The sequence below is a fragment of the Triturus cristatus genome, chromosome 2_2 (assembly GCF_964204655.1).
Source record: "Triturus cristatus chromosome 2_2, aTriCri1.1, whole genome shotgun sequence".
NCBI lineage: Eukaryota > Metazoa > Chordata > Amphibia > Caudata > Salamandridae > Triturus > Triturus cristatus.
The window spans coordinates 206,125,354-206,145,566 of NC_140582.1; the positions used below are offsets into that span (position 1 = coordinate 206,125,354).

Genomic DNA, 20,213 nt, shown 5'->3' on the forward strand with positions numbered 1-20,213 from the left:
CAGACCCTTTTTGACTGTGTGTTTTTCCTTTGGGTTTTTCACACCATGCTGGGCCTGCGATAGGGCCTTCTGCGTTTCCCATCTGGCTGCTTGATGGTCCTCCTGCGGGGTTTTCTTTTGCCGGGGTTCTTTTTGTTGTCCTCTGATGCGGAAGTTTCTTCCTAAGACTTTCCCAGGTCTTGGGATGTGACATGCCCCATGTGGGGCAGGGTTGGCTGTTATATAGCCCTGGTATGTGCTGGGGAGTTGTGGTCGCCTGCTCTTCGTGGCATTATGGTATGTTGCGGCTGCAACCTTCTTCTTTGCGTTTTTGCTCGAGTATTGGTTCTGGGGTGTTCCTGGCATCTGGCGGAGCGTGCCTATGCCGCCCTCTTGTTCTTTCTGCCCTGTTGTGCCTTCTTGGGGCTTTAGAGGGACTGTCATTCTGCCTTCTCCGCTGCTTCCAGTGGGCCTTGCACTCGGTTCCACATCTTCTCCCTGTGGGGGGATGGTCCCTGACTTCTGGACCCTCTTGTGGGTGCAGTTTGTCCCTGCGGGGTTTTGGACGCTTCTTCCTGGGTGACCTTTGGTTCCTCTTTTTCGGCTTCTGCCTGCTTCTTGCTGCCGGTGCCCTTGCTCTGCCTCTTTTCCTTGGAGTCTCTTGGTTGCTCTTCTCCTTCGGTGCCCCTTTTTTGGCCTTGGGCGGAGGTTTTGTTGCCTCACGTGGGCGTGGGGTGTGTGGCTTTTTTGCGCCTTGCCTTGTTCCCTCTGCTGAGTGCAGCCAGGCTCTCTTCTTCTTCATTTCCCCTTGCCTGGGAGACGGGGCTCCTCGTCCTGTTTGGGACTTGGGCCCCGTGTGGGCATCTGTTCTGCCCCAGTGGGTGGAGTCCTCTTACAGACCCTCCTTCCCCTTGGGGATGGCTAGGGTATCTATTCTACGTGAAGGATTCTGCGGCTAGTAGTCTCTATCAGATGTACGAGTTACTTACCTTCGGTAACGATGTATCTGGTAGAGATGATTCTAGCTGCAGATTCCTTCACGGCCCGCCCTTCCTTCCCGTTCTGCGAGGGCTTGTGATTTGGTCTTTTCCACTCGCTTCCCTGTGGTGGCGGTGTCTTCTATGAGTACGTTCTTTCCCTCTTTCTATCAGGCTGTCCCTTTTTCCTCCCCATTGTCACATGGGAGGTTAGGTTGTTGGTAATTCTGGCTCTTTGCGATCCTTGCGGCTGGGGGCTTTTGGCTGTGCCTCTGCCCTTGTTCCTGATGAGGGTTGTCATACTCTGTGATGGGGATGTCTTCCAGTTGTGTCGTTCCCTGTATGTCCCCGACTGGTTCCCCTTCCTTGTCTTTGGTTGGGATTGTAGTCCTGTTGCATTTTATTGTGACATTTTTACACATGTCCCTTGTCTTGAGGGGCGGGGCTGTCTCTGTACTCGCAGGGTTGCTGCTCTGTCCTTTATTCTTTCCCTGCCTTTGGGTAATGCAGTGCTGGGCACTGCTCTTTATGGTGTTCTTCCTCGCCATGCCTTTTTGGCTCTTTCGCACACTGTTCCTATACTCTCACAGTTTTGTCTGCTGGCTCCGCGTTGTGACGTGGAAAAGTTCTCAGAAGAAAACTGGCGTAGGCACGCCGGGGTGGGACTTATGTGACCTCGCTGACGTCACGTGCGTGGACAACGCCTGGGCGGAGTCGCGTGATGTCGTTCCCCCGGCGTGCAGGGATGCTGGGCAAGAAGTTTTTCTGGACCCAGTCTCACGCCTGGGGATAATTCTATGTGAAGGAATCTGCGGCTGGAATTGTTTCTACCAGATACATCGTTACTGAAGGTAAGTAACTCGTACATTTGTGTCGATATTCACTAGTACAATCCAATGAGATGAATATACTTCATAAACTGTTAGTATTGCTAACATTGTACATGCCTACGTAGCTCAATGGCGGCCAATATCACAATTGTAATCTCAATAACAAATACGAGAAAATTTACTAAAGGAAGAACCCAAGTATGGAATATATTTGTAGATATATTTCCTACGTCTCCTAACCCTAATTGCTAGTGGCTAAGTTCCGATGTAGAATGTCACAGACCTAGAATAGAGCCTTTACCAATGCTTACAATGGCGCTGCATCTGGGGAAGATACCTGCTGCATCTGGCGAAGATACCAGATGTCCTTGGAGTTGCTACTCCTTTGATGCTTTTATTCCTCACTCTCCCCGAATGCACAGAGGATTTTGTCATATGTATCTTCTCTCATTGGATTTATGAGAATGTGTCCTTTATCATAGTGATGTGTGAGGAAAGCAGTAGCATGAGAATTTGTAGTGAGTTTGCTCATATTATCGGCTTGGTAGCCTAATTTATTGATTTTATGTACTTTAAAGAGACACATGCATTACTACTATTCACCAAATAACACCTTAGATATTATGCATGCATATAATACAGGCAAACTATTATAATTACTAATACTTAAAAATAATATCCGTAAATATATCCAGGCAGCATCAGATTGCCCTTAAGGGCTGCCTCACACAGGACAAGAGGTCATGTGCAAGGGTATACATCATAGGTAAGGGGGCATGGAGGGCTCACTCATTTGAAGTATTGATGCACGTGACACCACATCTCTTAACTGTTTGCAGGATGCTGTTACTATGCTTACTCTCTTTGCAATGGATTTGCTTTTCTCGCCTGATTTATTTTATCAGCCACCGTCTAAGCAGCACAAGTGACATGCAAGTACATTGATTTCATATTTAGGATGTGATGTTAGGATTTCTGAAGTTAGCTTTGTACATTTGAACACAACCAAATGATGATGCTGCAAGAGGTGCTTAAGACTGGTTTCTATGAACAATTTGAATTTAAAGTAGATTGTCCTCACACCAAAGCTATTATAATAGCATTGCCCCGAGCTGTTATTCCTCATTGTTTTCCACAGCCAAGTTGTGTGATACACTACAGAGCAAGGCACAAAAAGGAGAATGCAATTTTAAGAAAAAAAACAATGACTGTTAGTTGAGGTGACATAATCCTCCTGTCTTAAAAAGTTGGTTTGAAACTGTGGCATTTAAGTATTCTCCATCCACATGTAGTGCAGAATAACATTCCAAGCAGACATGCCAGATCCGATTAGCTTTTTATGGAAAGAGTCTGTGAAATGCACTTTTAATAAACTAATACTCATGCTAGTGACATTTAAGTAAATTGACTTATCTCTGTATTGATCATGATATATTCAAAAAATGTTTTTTGTTCATTGTTCCTTATCGCAAGTTGTGTCAACGTGTGTGCTTCACATTGATTTATTGAGCTTGTAAATCCCCAAAACATATGAATACGTTTCCTTTGTACTCGACTTGTCTACAGTGTTCATTGTGTGTGGAGCAATTATTTAAGAAATGCTATTGCATGTTCAAACAAGTTAGATTTCTGTTCTTCATACCCATTTGTATGACCCCTAGAAAATAGTTGTATTCTCTAGAAGAAGATGATTCTCTCAGAGGTTCACTGCAGTAGCCTCAGATTAAAAAAATACTTCGAAGGTACTGTTCCTTAGAACACATCAGTAACTGAGGCATGTCATTAGCTGACATATTGCCATAAATGTTAAACATTAGAGAAAACTATAGTGACCTGAAAATCTGAAAAATGAAGATAGACTGCACTGTTTGCTACCCAGACCAACAAAGTTATGCATGCAGATTGATACACACACACAGCAAACATCACATTCAATAAGCAAAGCAGTGGGTAGATTCAGAAGATGGAGCATTGGCGTCAAACATTGAAAAATGAACTGCAAAGGAAGAAGGACTTCAGCTTCTTTTGTGGATGACAGTAGGCTCCTGTTCCAATAGGATGAAGAATCGATTTTATATGAACATCAGTATGCTGTGCTTACCCCATGTGTACTGCAGCCTAAAGTGCTTACATGTTGATGCTCTACATTCAAAGCACTCTTGTTGTACTAGGAGCAGCATGGTTTATTCGCATACATTACTGCACAGGTCCTACCCTATCAATACCAACATAATAATTTACCCTGGTGAATATGACACAAATAAAACTGAAACATAAAAGTTCAGACATGAAATAGTCTGCTCTTTTTCAGGCTTCGGCTCACAGTGGGCCATATTCACAGAGCCATAGTTTTATAAGTCTAAACTTTAGAATATTGCCAGGTAGTGGTGGTGAAGACAGTGTGAAAAGCTCCTGCGAGGTGCTTGAGGATATTTGGACACACGGAGGGAGCGACTGCTCGACACTGAAAACCGTCAGAAAAAAATCTTAGTTTGAGCTGATGACAGTCTGGGCTCCTTGAAGCTGTGACGATGCCTCATAACGACAGTAAAGAAGCAATAACAGGACTCTGGTACATATAGTTCTGGAATAGTGGCGGCACTCACTGATGATTTTATATTGGCCCCCTAACGGGAAGTTCACAATATTATGTAACAAACGCACTTCTGCGCGGTGCCTAAGGGTAGAAAGCACCACCCTTCTCTCCAAAATGTGCCATGCGCCAACTAAACGTTTTTCTCACATTCCCCAGCACACGCTAATATCAATAAACTCCAGGCCGCTTCCAGTGTATAGTTAGTGTCCACTTCTTTATTGTTTCTCTTCTCAAATCTCTCTGTTCTCAGCCAACACGTGTTTCGTCACAAATAATGCGACTTCTTCATGGCCAATATTACTGTGGGTCAATTTGCTTTAATGTCAGTGATAATTCCAAACTGAATGCCACTATTAGCATGGCTAGGGAATGTGAGAAAAGCACTCTCTGATGATGGTGATGAGCCTGAGGATAGTGGAGCCCTGCAAAGTGATGCTTTATTTTGGTGGCACTCCAGTGCACTTCCTCCTCTATAGAGAGGAAGGTCTCTGCAATCCAGAGTACTCTGTCTGCTGCGGATAACTTGTCTCATTGGAGGCTTTGGAACAGGAGAGTTCTACGAAGGTTTTTTATCTGGAATCCTCTGTGGTTGACCTACATTCAGAAAGAAAGAATTTAAAAGCCTTTGAGAGCTGTGCAATCACCATTGTGATACACTTGGAAGGCCAGATAGACCACCCTGCGGATGAGACCTGTGCAGGTAACTTCCGTCTGTTGGGAGGTCTGTGATCCCAATGATGAGAACTCACTCACGTTAACAATCCAGAGGTTATTGGCTGAAGAGGTTCTCCCACTTGGAGTAACGCCTGGAATGACGGTGTGGAGAGCGTATCAGCTACCGACGAAAAAAGCCGGTGGGGATTGTGAAAAAAGAGGCGCATGATAATACATAGTTGAGCAATCTCCGGGAGAACCAAGCAGTTATACTGCCCTTCACGCAGTAGGAGAAGCCACACTTTGGGGGAGGGGGGTGGAAGTATCTTAATTTTGCCAGGCTACAATTACAAGAGCTCTACCTAGCTAAGGAAGACTTGATTGCTTGAGTGTGCAAGGCTTTGTTGTGGTACCCGGCGAGACTGACGGTGGCGTTGGAGGGAAAGGCACACATATTTCCTAAGATGGTTGCTGCAGAATCCTTTCTCAACAGTCTATGTAATAAGATGCAGCTGAAGAAGTTGATCCCTCCTGTCTCTGACTCCGTTTAGATTTTTCCTTTGTGCTCCAAGAGGCAATTGAGGACAATGTTGGATGTTAAGGTTAAGGCTGCTTGATTATGGTTGGGTCGATATCGAAGGTAACTCTGCAACAACCCTGTTCCTTGCAGTTTACACCCCCATCCTGATGGAACTCCACTGACTCCCCCTCTAATCCCTGCACATTATCTAGCCGGTTCTGGGGTAGGTGAAGGATTCTGAAGGAACTAATCAGGATAAACCGTAGATAATCAAGGCTGTGTTTCTCTTATTCTACTTTGGTCGGAGGATTCTGCACTGAAGATTTTGTGGAATTAATGAGGCGGTGGGTCGATTTCAAATGTTTTATGGTTACCTTGTTAACGTTAATAAAAACGATTGAAACCTAAAACCTGGAAACTTTCTCCTGTAGGATTACTCCTAGATTAGGATGACTATGTTAGTTGAACATGTACTTCTGAAACGTGAGGCGATCAGAGGGCTGCAAGTTCAAATCTTGGCAAAGAAGTCTACCTTTCATTCAAATTAATTTTAAAAGTGTGAAAGTTGTTAGGTGTCATGAATCAAAAGCAAATTGATTCCATAGTTGTGCACCAGCTACCCTACTTAAATGCCAATCCCCCCACCCCCGCAATACTTCAGTGTCATTTTGGGATCATTAACTCAGTGTGTGAGGATGAGTGGAGGGTTCTGGTAATTGGAACTGATTTGATAGAAAGGCTGGGAAGGGCTGCAGATGGCTTAGTAAACCACAACCAGGACTCTGAATTGTCTCCTTCTCAGGAAGCCTACCGAACTCTATTCGAAAGGCGGTAATATGGTTTCTTTTCTGCAAAATAATATCGAATAGCACGGTTTATGAGTGCCTGAAGGCTATTAATGTACTGCAGCAGTATGTTTACGCATGCTGCTTCACAATAGCTACTTGCCTAATGAATATTAATAGTAAAGTCACTTTTTGTGACCACCTTTGATTGGCTACAAACACAGGGATGCCTGCCTACAAGGAACTCTATAGATGTGGACTCATCCCACACCTGTGCTGCTCCGTGCAGGCTATTTTCTATGTTCGCATTCCCAGAAAGTAATTTTTAATGCAGACTGTATTCTTTAGTGGATGCAATACTGCTATTTAAGAAAAGTTTCCCATTTCGGAACACAACAGGAGTGGGGAGAGCAAGCAATGATTCCTCTGGAAAGCTGCTTTCCCCCCCAAGGCTGCTGACACAATTCACAAAGGGAAAGGTGACCCGAAGGCTTTTCTAAACTCACAAAAGGGATTTAATGCATACCAAAAAGCCATTTTGTGGTTGCAGACATTATTATTTGCCATCCAAGCCATTGAGTCACATAACCAAGCAGGGATAGAGTATTGGTCTTAAATAGAATCACTTTGATCACTGAACAGTTGGGAGAAAGGGTGGAGCCTTGTGGAACTCCACCGATATGATCCCGGGGTATGGTTGAAAGACAATTCAAGTGAGCCTGCTGTGTACGGCCCTTCACAAAAGTACCTATCCATTCCAGACCTTACCCGCTATGCTCAATGACTGTTCCAGTCTTTTGCACAACAACCCATGGTCTAATGTATCAAATGCTGCAGAGAGATCTAATAAGATAAGCGCTTCTATTTGCATTTGATCATAAGGCATAGTGATTGTTCTGTAATGTCAAGGTTAGCTAGAGGGCCGAAATCCACATGAAAGTCAGAGAAAAGACAACTGGCCTCTAGCTAGTTTTGAAGCTTGGCTGTTACAATAGATTCATTATTATTGGCGAAAAAAGGTAATGTACATATAGGCCTATAGTTGTCAGGAACAATGACATCCAGACATTTTTGTTTTCAATAGTGGATGTACAATGGCAGTTTTTAGTTCAGAAGGATTACCTCCTTGAGTCACTCTCTCACTCCTGCTCACCACTGTCAGCACCTCCCTCACTCCGGGCATCTTCCCAGAAGCTTTCAAGTCAGGCAGACCGCCCACTCTTAAAGAAACCTACACTATACCCCGATGACCTTGCCAACTACTAGTCATTAACTCATCTACCATCTATCAGCAAGATTAATGAAAAAGCAGTCTGTGGTCAACTCCAAGGTCACATTAATGCTAACCATCTCCTACACGACTGCCAGTATGGCTTCAGATCAAGCTGCAGCGCACAGAATCTGCTGCCTTACACACTGTACACAATGCCCTCCTGACCACAAATGAAGATGACACTTGCCTCCTGATATTGCTGGGCCTCTCGGTTGCCTTCAACACAGTTGACCATGCCACCGTCATACACATCCTGAAGTACTGAAGGAGATTCACTGGCATTGCCCTTTACTGGTTCTCCTACCTTTCCAACCAACACCAGTTTGTTCACTTGAGCACCCACCGGTCATAAAAGATCAGTATCACTTTTCCAGTCCACTTAGATTACGTACTATCCTCTGTCATCTTCAACCTCTACATGAAGCCTCTTGGTGTTCTACTCACAGATAACTGCATCAAGATTGACCATTATGTTGATGATACAAGACTCTACTCAAAAGCTCTTCTGCTTCAAACATCCCCCACCTCACCACTGCCTGCACATGATCCAGACATGGATGTCCAGCGCCTACCTGAAGTCTGACATAACCAAGACAGAATTTCTGTTATTTGCTGAAGAACAACGAAGAAGAAACAGTAGAAACCTTGCTCAATGACCTGAAACTTGATGGTTTCGAACTGCATCGTTAATTGAATGCCAAGTCACTTCAATTCACCCTAGACATCAACCTCATCCTCAACGAACACATTTCCAAAAAACAAAGACGGCCTGGCACCAGCAGTCTCTTTTAAGGAGTTGAAATAATTTCTTCCTGAATGGACTTCAGAACTGCTGTTCAAGTCTTGCTCTCTTGTATGTGGATGATGATGGTAGTGCCCTACTTCATAGCCTCCAAGATTCCACATTGGAACCATTTAAGGGCATTCTACACACTACCACACATCTCATCAAGGACCTGAAGAAAAATGTCCACATGACCACCATCCTGGTGGAACGCCACTCGCCTTGCGGGCAGTGACGTAACAAAACATGAGGGGGCCCCCATGCAAAGTACACAGGCCAGGGTACTGTGCTGAGGGGGCCCCCTGGAGCTCAGGGCCCCGGCACCACGGGGTCTTCTGGGGCCTATGTTACGCCAGTGTTTGCGGGCCCACAGGGCCCACATCATCTACAAAACCAGCTGCATCATTTCCAAAGCAGTCAAAACCTGCACCACCGCTTATCTTGCAGACCAGCTCACCATCTATGGTGGCTATTGTCACAACCACAGCCAGGGTAGCATCAGACTACAGACTAATATATATATAAAAAAACACGGCTGCATGCTTTTTCTATTTATGCACCATGAATCTGGAACAACCCTCCGCCCCCAATCAGGTAACCTATAACACTGCTCCAATTTAGTAAAGAGTTAAAGACGCAGCTCTTTAAAGAACACTACATGACACTGCATTAAGAGCTCACAAACCAGCTATCTCTCTGTGACCCTGTACAACACATCTCTGCCTTTTGGCTACATATGTATACCGCATACATCCATACATACAAAGGTATTAACCACACATAAGATATCAAAAGCTACCATTTATATATTTTTCTTACCAGGTATCGCTGGAAGGGCCTCTAGTTTACTCACTGAATTTTATAGCTTTCGAACGATATCCTCTATGGCAGAAAGCAGAACAAGTTCAAAGTTTTCAAAATCAGGCTCATCTAAACACTAAACACATAAGCCCCCCCAACGCTCAAAGGCACAGCTGGAACACAACCCCCCTTTTGAACCAACCTCAGAGACCCAAAAGAGCGAGTGCCGCAATGTCCATGAGAGAGGCGACCGGTCTTGCCAACTCTTACAGCATATCCTCTATTGCCCTCCCCCGCTCCCAAATCCAGGTTATCACTGGATTTGGAAGAGACAGCACCCCACTTAGAACGCAGAGGCCTCCATCCTTACTTACTAATATCCCCATTGACCCACTAACGAAGAAACTCAGCAACAACGGGACGACCGACTGAATGCTCATTAACTGCAGATCACCTACCAAACACACAACAGAACTGGCAGAAACCATCCTCACCCATGACATTGACATCACATTCATCACAGACACTTGAATGAATCCTTTTCCCCAATCATGGACATGCTTGTGCCCCTGGGTTTCTCTATAATCAATAAAGACAGGAAAAACCAGCGAGGCGGGGGTATTGCAATCATCCACAAGAGCAACCTCTCCGTAACGGAAACAGATTCCTTCAAATACAACTCATTCGAATACCTCACCTCCACCATTAAAACGATCAACAACAAAACGATATACTGCCACCTCCTCTACCACCCACCAGGCAACACCCCCTCATTCTTAGAAAACCTTTCTGACCTGATAACCCACTGCTCACTCGGACTCCAACTATATAATTCTAGGTGACCTCAACCTGCATTGGAATGAGGAAAACAACTCTCTGATCCAATCCCTGAACGAACTTCTATGCAACAACAACCTTACCCAACACTGCACAGAACATACCCACAACAGAGGCTCTATCCTGGATGCTATCATAGCTCATGAAGACTCAGTCACCATCGACCACATCCTTCCTGTTGACTGGTCAGACCACCACATCATTCTATTCCACATAAACTAAACTATCCAATGCCTTCCTCGTACACAGGTTCTCTCCCATTGGATGAGAAATCTCAGACAGATTCCCCTGTCCGACCTGGAAGAAAGGGAAAGCTCACACCTTTCCACCATCCCATATGACCTTTCTGCAACTGAGCTCACCGCGCATTACAACGTAGCAATGACTTCCATACTAGACCAAATAGCGCACTTGAAACAAAAGAGTCAGAAATATGCCATCTAGATCTTAGGTCAACACAGACATGAACTCCGAAAGAAGACAACTATGACCTGCTGAAAGACTCTGGCTGAACAACCCTTCCACAGTCCATCTCGATCAACTCAAGTCTGAACGCAGGAAGTACAAAAAACACATCAAGAACGAAAAAACGTTCTTCTATGATGCACTAGACAATGCCAAAAACTGGCCCAAAGAACTCTTCAATATCATTAGACAACAGACATCCAAGCCCCCTTCATCTACAATGCAGGCGTCCAAAGAGTTATGTGATAACTTTGCCAACTTCTTCAATGAGAAAATCACCAAGATTGAGCTCTCAATGAACGACTACCGCCGACCTCCCAACGATAGCCCGCTCCCCGGAGAAGAAAAGAACAACCCACCCAGCATCCCCCCCAACAACTGGAAACCATTCAACCCCATCTCTGAAGCAGCGATCATTGAAATGATTACCAGTTCCAAACCCTCGTCACACATTGATGACCCTATACCGGCCCAACTGGCTGAAAAGCTCAAACTCACCCTTGCCCCGCTGTGGACCAGGATTATAAATAGCTCCCTGAAAACCGGAGTCATGCCAGACTGCCTCAAAATCGGCCAAGTCACGCCACTACTAGAAAAACCAGGCTCTGACCCAAACGATCTCAATAACTTCAGACCTGTCTCCAATCTCCCGTTTCTAGCAAAAATACTGGAAAGATGTGTTCTCCTTCAACTCACCCAACACATAGACAGCAACAACCTGCTAGACCCTCATCAATCGGGCTTCAGAAAAGGTTGCAGTACAGAGACCGCGATCCTGACTGTCATTGATAATGTCTACAAATCTCTAGACCGATGCAATCTACTCATACTCCTAGATCTATCGTCAGTCTTCGACACTGTTGACCACAAATTACTCATCAAGGTACTTCAAGAAAGGGTCGGAGCTAAAGAGGTGGTCTTGCAATGGTTTACCTCCTTCCTGTAAAACCGCACCCAACGAATAAAATCAAAAACTCCACATCTGACCTACTCCCCATTAACAGGGGCGTCCCTCAAGGATCAGTCCTCTCCCCACAACTATTCAACATCTATATGGAGCCTCTCACCAACATACTCAAAAAAGCCAATATTCCCTTCCACCTCTATGCGGATGATACCCAGATCTATCTAGAAACTTCCTCCATCTGTGACATTCAGTGACTAAACAACACCCAAAAAGAAGTTCAACACTGGCTATCCCTCTACCACATGAAACTCAACCAAGAATAAGACGTAAATCCTTCTCATATCAAATAAAGAGCAGACTCCCCAAATCACAGAATGGCTTTAATCTGTCGATTCTCTCAACTGCCAGCTCACCCCAGCCGACTCGGTTAATCACTGGAAATCACTCTAGACCCAAACTTAGACATGATCAAACATATAAAGAACACTGCAAACAGCGCCTTCCTCAACCTAAAACTTCTCTACCAAATAAAACCCTTCATCCCTCCCAACGACCTCAAACAGGCAACTCAATCCCTGGTGTTGTCCAGTTTGGACAACGGTAACGCAACCTTCACAGGCACAGCAAAAGCCCACCTTGCTCCCCTCAGATCAACTCTTAATGTAGCAGCCAGGATGGTCACTGGAGTAAAGAAATATTAACACATCTCCCCTGATCTCAGAGAGCTAAAATGGCTCCCAATTGAAATGCGTGCCAACTTCAGAACTGCCTGTCTCGCACACAAAGCTCTGCACACTGGGAAACCTGCCTACCTGGCCGCCAAACTCAATAAGGCCGGCCAAACAAGAACCCTCAGGAGTACTTACACTCTACTTCTCATTCCCCCGAAAACTCGCAAGCAAAAAACCCTATCACGCTCCTTCCCTGGAAACGCTCTCAAAATCTGAACTCCATTCCACTCCATATCAGAACCATCTCCTCCTTCTTAAAATTCGAAAGTCAGCTCAAAGACCTCTTCCTCAACCGTACTCTTCCGAATGGTTAACTGCCCCCTAACGGAGAATCACGTACACCGCAGCATTTAACAACGTGGATAATGAAGGATTCCATACCACCTACCTTTTGACATGCTCCTCTGTCCCCCCTCCTTGTACTAGACTCATCGTGACCCATTGTGTACTAATGTTTCACTGTGTGTACGACTGCCATACTATGTGTTCAATTTCTTCAATATAAATGTTGTAAAGCGCTCCAATACCTCTGGGTCTGGCCAGCGCTATATAAAACTCTTAAATAAAAAAATTAATCTATTTTAAATATATGTACAAGATGAAGTGAAACTTTTGTAAGATCTCGAGATAAGGAAACATATGCATTGGATAAACTACAATTTCAAATTAAGTTCTTTTTCCTCTCTCCTTTTTACGATATCTACCTTGGTGAGCTGCATATACATTTATATTAGAACACAAAAATGCAGTCCAATAAGAGCATCAATCATTTAAAAAACAATTGTTAAATAACGCTCATGATGGTTGGTTTCCTTCTTCATAGAGACAAGAGCAGCAGTGCTTTAGAGAACTCATACCGTTTTTATTGTTTGCCTGCAGGACAAGAGAGATGATATGGTCATAGGAGTAAAGTCTACAGCGCTGCGGTTTGGTGAGCAGACAAAGCAGTGGCTTAGCTGTTTCAGTGCTGCCATGCTGGTGGGTTTGACGGTGACTGGCATGAACTGTGACCAAACGCTCCCCTATTACGGTGCCCTGGCAGTAACTGGAGCTCACTTCGCTCATCAGGTAACCCTCAACTCTTGATGTTGTTTTATTGCGGACCTGTTTTTATGCATGCAAAAATGTTACTCATGTGTTCATAAAAAAGATATGTATCAAGATAATAGTTCCACTAAAATCTAAGGATCTGTTCCAGAAATACTAGAACATTGAAAAGAACATAAGAGCATCTCCAGCCGCACCCCTTACTTTTCTTGTAGAATTTCTTCTGTTTCGATTCATTCAGGTGTTGGCATCCCTTACTGGTGACATACCATTATTCATTGCAAACAGAACCAGGTCAGGTAGCTTACTGGGCTAAGGCAGCCATTGCAGTGGTATGTTACAACCCACGGTCACAGGCTTGAGTAAGGAGTCCCTTTAGCCTGAAATACTCCTGAGATCAATAAAGTGAGTAGTGTTAAGGTCAGTACAGTATAACTCTGTTGTCTGCCAACAGCATCAAGATTTGCTTTGGGTGAATGTTTATCAAGGACTTGATTTTCAAAAGAAGATGTAGAATATTAGAGGAATTGGTGTACTTTTACTCATTTTGGAGAGAGAGTGAAAAACAGATTTAAAAAGGGTTCCAACATACGTTTAAATTAATTAACATTGTGGGAAACGTATGCACCAAAATGTATTGTATTCACATACCTTACTAGCGTATACCAGTTTTCACAAACCCTACATACTTGGAATCTCTCCGTGGTGCAGTTTCTGCCTGCGTACATTTAGGGAAACTGAAATTTACTAAATAACTTTTTCCCTTTTTTCTTTCCCTTGCAAATTGTTTTATTTTTTTTCATGAAATGTATTCGCTTGCCACATCCACCACAAACAAATTGGGAACACAGAAGCTTTTCCCCAGCCTCTCTGCACTTTACACAACTATTTCATTCAGGTGTCAGCAATTTCACAAGTTTAGACCATTACTTAAGGTTGCTTATCCTAGTCTTCTGTGGAGAAAACACTTACTCTTATAATTAGCCTAGGAACCAACTCAAGAATGTGGTGATTTTAACCTAATGAACAATCTGCTGATAAAATCTGTTGCTACTATTCTGGCTAAGTTCCACACGTAGAGTGTTTATCCCATGCCCCCTAAAATTGATCAATACAAGGAATAGCATCAAAAAGCAACTTTTTATAGTTATGTAGATGATGTAAGCTTAGAGAAACAAAGTTACAGATATTGGTTAGAACACTGAACTAGGTCTGGGCTTGCAAATCGGTGCTACCGCTAACTCACAAAGTGCTCCCCTTACTTCTTGAACTGGGCATAGGGAAAGAGGTGGTGTTCCAGTTCTACCACACTTTATTGCACATGACTAAGCGTCACCCTGGAAGCACTGTGGAAGGCCAGGAAGAGGATTTGGTGAGGTCTTATCTAAGGTGGGATTGTAATCAGTTGTGGAGTATATATACGAATGGTGTCTAGGAACGCAAGGCTTAAACTGATTCAGCACAATATTTTAGTGCTGAGCCACTGTCACAAGTTATTTCCAGCGATCAATGATGAATGTCTTAGATACCACACTGAAGGCGAACATCTCGTGCATACGTTGTCGGCTGGTCCAGTCATTACGAGCATTTGCTTACTTGTTCTAATGGTTAGATCTAAAAAGATAAACATTTGAGTGGAAATTTGTCACTAACATTAGCTAAAGAGAAATTGCCATGATATTAAATTCTCCGAACACCCACTGATATCCCTATGGAGAAGGGATTTAAATAAATGGGGAGAGGCTATGGGTACATATAGTTAAGTCTTCTGCGTAGTCACCCCAGATATTGGCCTTTTTCTGGACCTTATATTTGCTAGAATTAGGGCTTTATGCCATCCAGTGCCCCAATGCTTGTGCTCTGCTCCTAAAAAGCTTCTGTAAACTTGGTTTCACACAGTTGTTGTATTTAACATTCAAGTAAAGACATTGTAAGTTGGTGCAGTATGTGCACCAGTGGTATGGAAGTTAAATGCAATTTGTTGGCTGCAATGTGTATTCATGCCGCCCACATAGATAATACCTATTTGGATCCTATTTGGTAACACCATTGTGCTCTGGCTGAGCTGAAGTTTAAAGGCGCAGTAGGGACATAAGGCAGGGAAAAGTGATTTACCTATTTTTATGTATTCGATAAGTAACCCCTAAACTAACGTTCCTCTAAGGTGCACACTTGGGCGGTTACCCATCCTCTCTCCGCATACGGAGAAGCAAGAGTGAGATGTTAGTAACTGTGCCATTCAGTGGTGGCTGGTAGGTGATGATGGCGTGTTGGAAGGCGGGGCGGGGGGGGGCGGTTAGGAATTACAAAATAAAACTTACCTGCTGGTTGCAAGCTGCTGCCTCTCCTCTGCAGGAAGCACTCAGGCTTCCAGAGTCCCTTAACCAATCACCAAGCTGCTGAAAGCAGCGTTGTGATTGGTTTGAGTGCCATGGTTCGACGTTTAGAGAGGGAGTGGGAGCCGGGGCATGTTCTCCACCTAGGCTATAAAACAGCCTGGGTGGAGGACATGCAAAGTGCGCGTGACTGTTAGGCCGTCTCGAGACGGCTAGCCAAACAGTTATGCGCACTTTAGGTGCAGAAGCTCCCATTCCTCCTCCCTCTGAGTCATGGGTGCCCAGCCCCTACCCGCCCTAATTTGGTGGCAACTGGAATATTAAAAATAAAATCATAATAACATTCCATTATTATCATTTTATTTTTTCTTTGCACTGCTTTAAAGCAGTGGGACGACGCTCCTCCGCCTTAGCGGATAAGCCGCCGCAGGTACCAAAGAAACTGTGATGCATAGTGTACCAAGGAACACAAGTTCATCTTTGTTGGCTTAAAGAGAACAAAAATTTAAATGTGTGCCCTTTGAGGAGGAGGATATATGAATTCTACAATTTCAGTTGATTTAAACATCTGACCTCAAGTGCCAGTCTGGGACACGGAACAGAGGCCATTTTTCTTTGTACATTTCCTATTTTCTTTCTCCTTACATTCCATCCTCTATCCATCTGTTTGTTTCTTAATTACTTCCTTCTTCTTCATTCCAACTTTCTTGCATTCCTTCCTACTCACCCCTTACCTTCCCTCCTTATGCTTCGAGTCTAAATTGGTTGCCATAAGCTGCCATAGCACCCCTCAAATTCCCAATTCTTAGGCTTCCTCTGTCTATGGGTAAATTGAGTGTTTTAAGTTTGATTTCCATAAACCCTTGACATGTCAGTGACTGCTATCTCATGTTGCATGTGCATGTGGGAGTGTCCAGTCATGCCAGGCAAAGACGTCTCTAAAATATGGGTGTTTGTGGTTGGATGGAATAGAAGAGTAGGAGTGCGTCACCTAGGCACATTCACTGACCTGAGCAGGTTAGGGTGCATAGGAATACTGGGAGATACTGTTCGCTCCCTAGGAGACTTTTGCTTCCTGGCCTTTAGTAATTCACCTTTTCAATAAGGCTCAAACACTTAGCTCACAGTAGGCACTGCAACATTTTGGATTGTAAACAAAACAACACATATTGATCAGTACAGAGCTGTTGGGTGCAAGAACAAGCTTGATGGTCTCCCTATGTTCCAAATACTAAGGAAAGTAGCTCTATGAGTCAGTGCACTTGCAGCAGAATTATTAGCAAAGCAGCCTGGGAAATGTATGGTTCAGCTTAGATTACAAACGCTACTTTGGATGGGGTCACAACCAGTGGCGGCTCGTCCGCTAAGGCTAACAAAGGAAAAATAAAATGATAATACCTGAATGTTATCATTTTATTTGTTCCTGCGGCTGTGGCGGGCGGGGCTGTTCCGATGGCAGGGGAGGAGTGGTTTGCCCACTCCTAAGTGGACAAGAATGTTTGGCCGGCCCTCTCGGGCCGGTCAAACAGTCATGCGCACTTTCCCTGTTTTCTACCTGGCTGTATTACAGCCTGCGTGGAGAACATGAACAGGCTTCCTGTTCCTGGCAGAGTGTTGAACTACGACGCTCAGACTGCATTGCAGCGTTGTAATTGGTCAGGAGAGCCTGGGTGCTTCCTGGTTCCAGAGTCCTGATGGAGGAGAGACACGGCAGGGATAAGGTATGCTTTTTCCGTGTATTTTTGTTTTCCAACTCCTCCCTCCCCCCCACGCCCGCCACAACCAATCTGTGCCGGCCGTCACTGATTACAACAAGTGTCTTGCTGCTCTGTTTGGAATAATACAGGTTCTTCCTATTTCACGCTTCTGCACCTTTCACCAGACTTTGCAGCAGTCGCACACTAAGCATTTTAGAGAGAGCCTGACCAGTGCTGGAAATGGGAAATCAATTATTTTGAAAGCCCACTGATTGGAAGGGTAGTGACAGGAAGTAAATGGAGCAAGATAGGGTGAAATCATGAGGGATTCAGTCCAAAGATGCATTATTTTATTTTTTTAAACTCCATTCTGTAGGGTAATTTAGGAACACAATAACTTTTTTTACATAGTGCATTATACAACTCAACTACAACAAAGGTTGTATAGGTGGTACTATTACTCAGATTAATGGAACTCGAGTTACTGGTCATTGAAGGTTGGGTCTATCTTTCTGCAGTTGAGTTTGCGATCTGTGCTTCTTGGGTATGTCCGCCTCGAACCTGTAATTCACTAAGCCAAAATGATTCAGTCCTTCTTTATCTGACATAATCTGAATGCATTGTAAGGTAGCTAAGAGTATCAAAGGACCTGCTGCAGATATTGCTGCATAACGTTGGCCAGATGGATCTAGTGATTAACATACATGCTTCGTAGAGCATGTAGTCTGATGATCACAGGTATGAATTGTGTTAAAATAGCTCAGAATTTTATTGTGGCTGAGGCAAAGCATTGAGTGTAACCTGTTGGTCATTGGTTTGTATGGAAAAATGTAGCCCAGCTACATGATGTATTTATTGCAGGAATCCTTGCTGGTTAGATATTCCAAATCCTGCTAAAATGGCCTAATGGTGTATATGTGTGATGTAGACAGCTACACGTAGCCTAAGGGATGATAAGTTAGAATTCTTGTCAGTTTTGACTCAATCTTCCATTTTTCTAAGGGTGACCAAATGAGTACCTTTTAAGTACAGTTGTATTTAACACCAATAATTAATGGCTAAGTCAATGCAGTTTGTGTTGTGTGCTGTATAAGCAGTCATTATTTATTTATTTATTTATTATTATTAGCAATGTGAAGTGAAGTAACTGCTCATCGCCAGTACTCATTTGATATCTAGGTTCTATAAGTTTATTTTTGCAGATGTGATCTGAATGCAGTGTCTTATACGCACTGACTATAAACTTCATGTTTTAGCCATTTCGTTCAAGAAATGAATACAATCATTATTTTATATCTCCTCCTGGGAAAAGACTAGGCTTGATTCAAATGTATTTTTCTCCTAAATTTAAAAATCTGATTTCATTGTGAAAATAGGTTTTCTGTTTGTGCACAATTAAATAAATAAACACTCCCGGACCTGGAAGGAAACCATCTTGAGGAAAGAATACTCTGCCAGACTACTGGAAGAAAAGAACTCCTGACAACCAGGGTCTGGAACAGCTCGCCTGGAGTCAGTTGGTTGGCCCCCGGTGTGCCTGCTCCTAGGACACAAAGGCTGATGACCTCCTGACTCCAACAGGGCCCAGCTGAGGACACACTAAGGATTGGACTCTGCTAGAACCCTGGATAAAGAGAGACATGGCACCTAGAATTCTGCCCTGAGGACATAATGGATGCAGGTGTGACCAGGAGGAGCTTTCTCAAGAGCTGGAGAAAAGATTTGGTTATGTTCCCATCTCCTGGGGTTCTTAACAAAGTTAATGAGGCTGCCCAGGGAGGGCACGCTCTTGGCAGGTAAGAACACCATGTTTTTCCTACTCAGAGCTTTTATCTGACTGATAACTGTTTTAGCGTAATCTTGTGGTAAAGGTATCTGACCTTGTGAAACCTTGCCCAGCCCCAGCTTCCATCCTTGCCCCACTAGTGCATTTTGAGAACCACAAAAGTGACTTAGGCATCATTAGGATGGCGGGCAGACTTTGTCCGCCCGCCATCCTTTTGTAGAATGGGACCGCCCTCCATTGGTGCGGGGGTCCCGTTGGTGACATTAGGATGCACCCGCCACACTGGCGGGCGCATCCTGCATACTTGACATTGCAGCGGGCGGTGCTCTCAGCACCGCCGCCGCAATGCCAAGAAGACATGTCGTGCAACGTGGCGGGCACCACGCGGTGCCTGCCATGTTGTGCATGGGACAGCAGGGGGTACCACAGGTACCCCCCATGTGCACCCTCCAGAATTCCTAGGGGCCCGCTACAGGCCCCCAATGGCGAGAACCGCCTGCCTTTCGCCGCCACGGAAAGGCATGTCCCTGCCTTCTAATATGGATGGTGGTGTCTACCAGACACCACCACCATATTGACAGCTTTTCCGCCCGGTAGGCAATCAGGCGGATTGCTTACCGGCGGACGGTCTTTCCGTCTGCCTGGGTCCCCCCCGCCATGGTAATGTGGCGGTGGGAAATTGCTATGTGGGCGGTGTTTTTTGGCGGGCGGATCGCCACCGCCATACAGGCGGTGGCGATCCGCCCTCTATCCTAATGACCCTCTTAAGTCTCAAAGTAAAATCTTGGATTGGGACAAGGCGGCAAATCTGAGCCCAGCGACAAAGTAAATTCAGTGGCTACAAAATCCCGCTCAGAGCTTTTGATCCAAAAACAATTGTCTTTAGCAGGAACTCGACACTGATATGTCCGACTTCAAGGGACCCACAGATTTGTGAGAAATCTTGCGGCTGGGGTTCAGCCAGATCTGAGCCCTTGCATCTGTGGCAGTTCACATATAGCTCCTCCACCCCAAGGTGGTACACGGCATCTTCCATCAGTAGAGTAAGCCCTGACTAGATCTTTTCGCCACCATCGAGAGCATGCAGTGTCAAAGGTTTTGGGTGTTATAGTTCCCAAGTTCTGAAGCAAAATCAGGCCCAAGTCATTCTAGTGGCTCCATATTAGGCAAGGAGAGTGTGGTACCTGGAATGTCTTGACATGAGCATC

At 44.5% G+C, this 20,213-nt stretch overlaps 1 protein-coding gene across 1 annotated transcript in view; it reads left to right on the forward strand.

Annotated features, from left to right (window-relative positions):
• The window catches only part of COQ2 (coenzyme Q2, polyprenyltransferase), a 377,885-nt gene that overhangs the window by 228,804 nt on the left and 128,868 nt on the right, over positions 1 to 20,213 (forward strand). Inside the window, exon 7 of the mRNA XM_085641189.1 lies at positions 13,019 to 13,207. Coding sequence (XP_085497315.1) covers positions 13,019 to 13,207 — 189 coding nt within the window. The remainder of the gene's footprint in view (positions 1 to 13,018; positions 13,208 to 20,213) is intronic.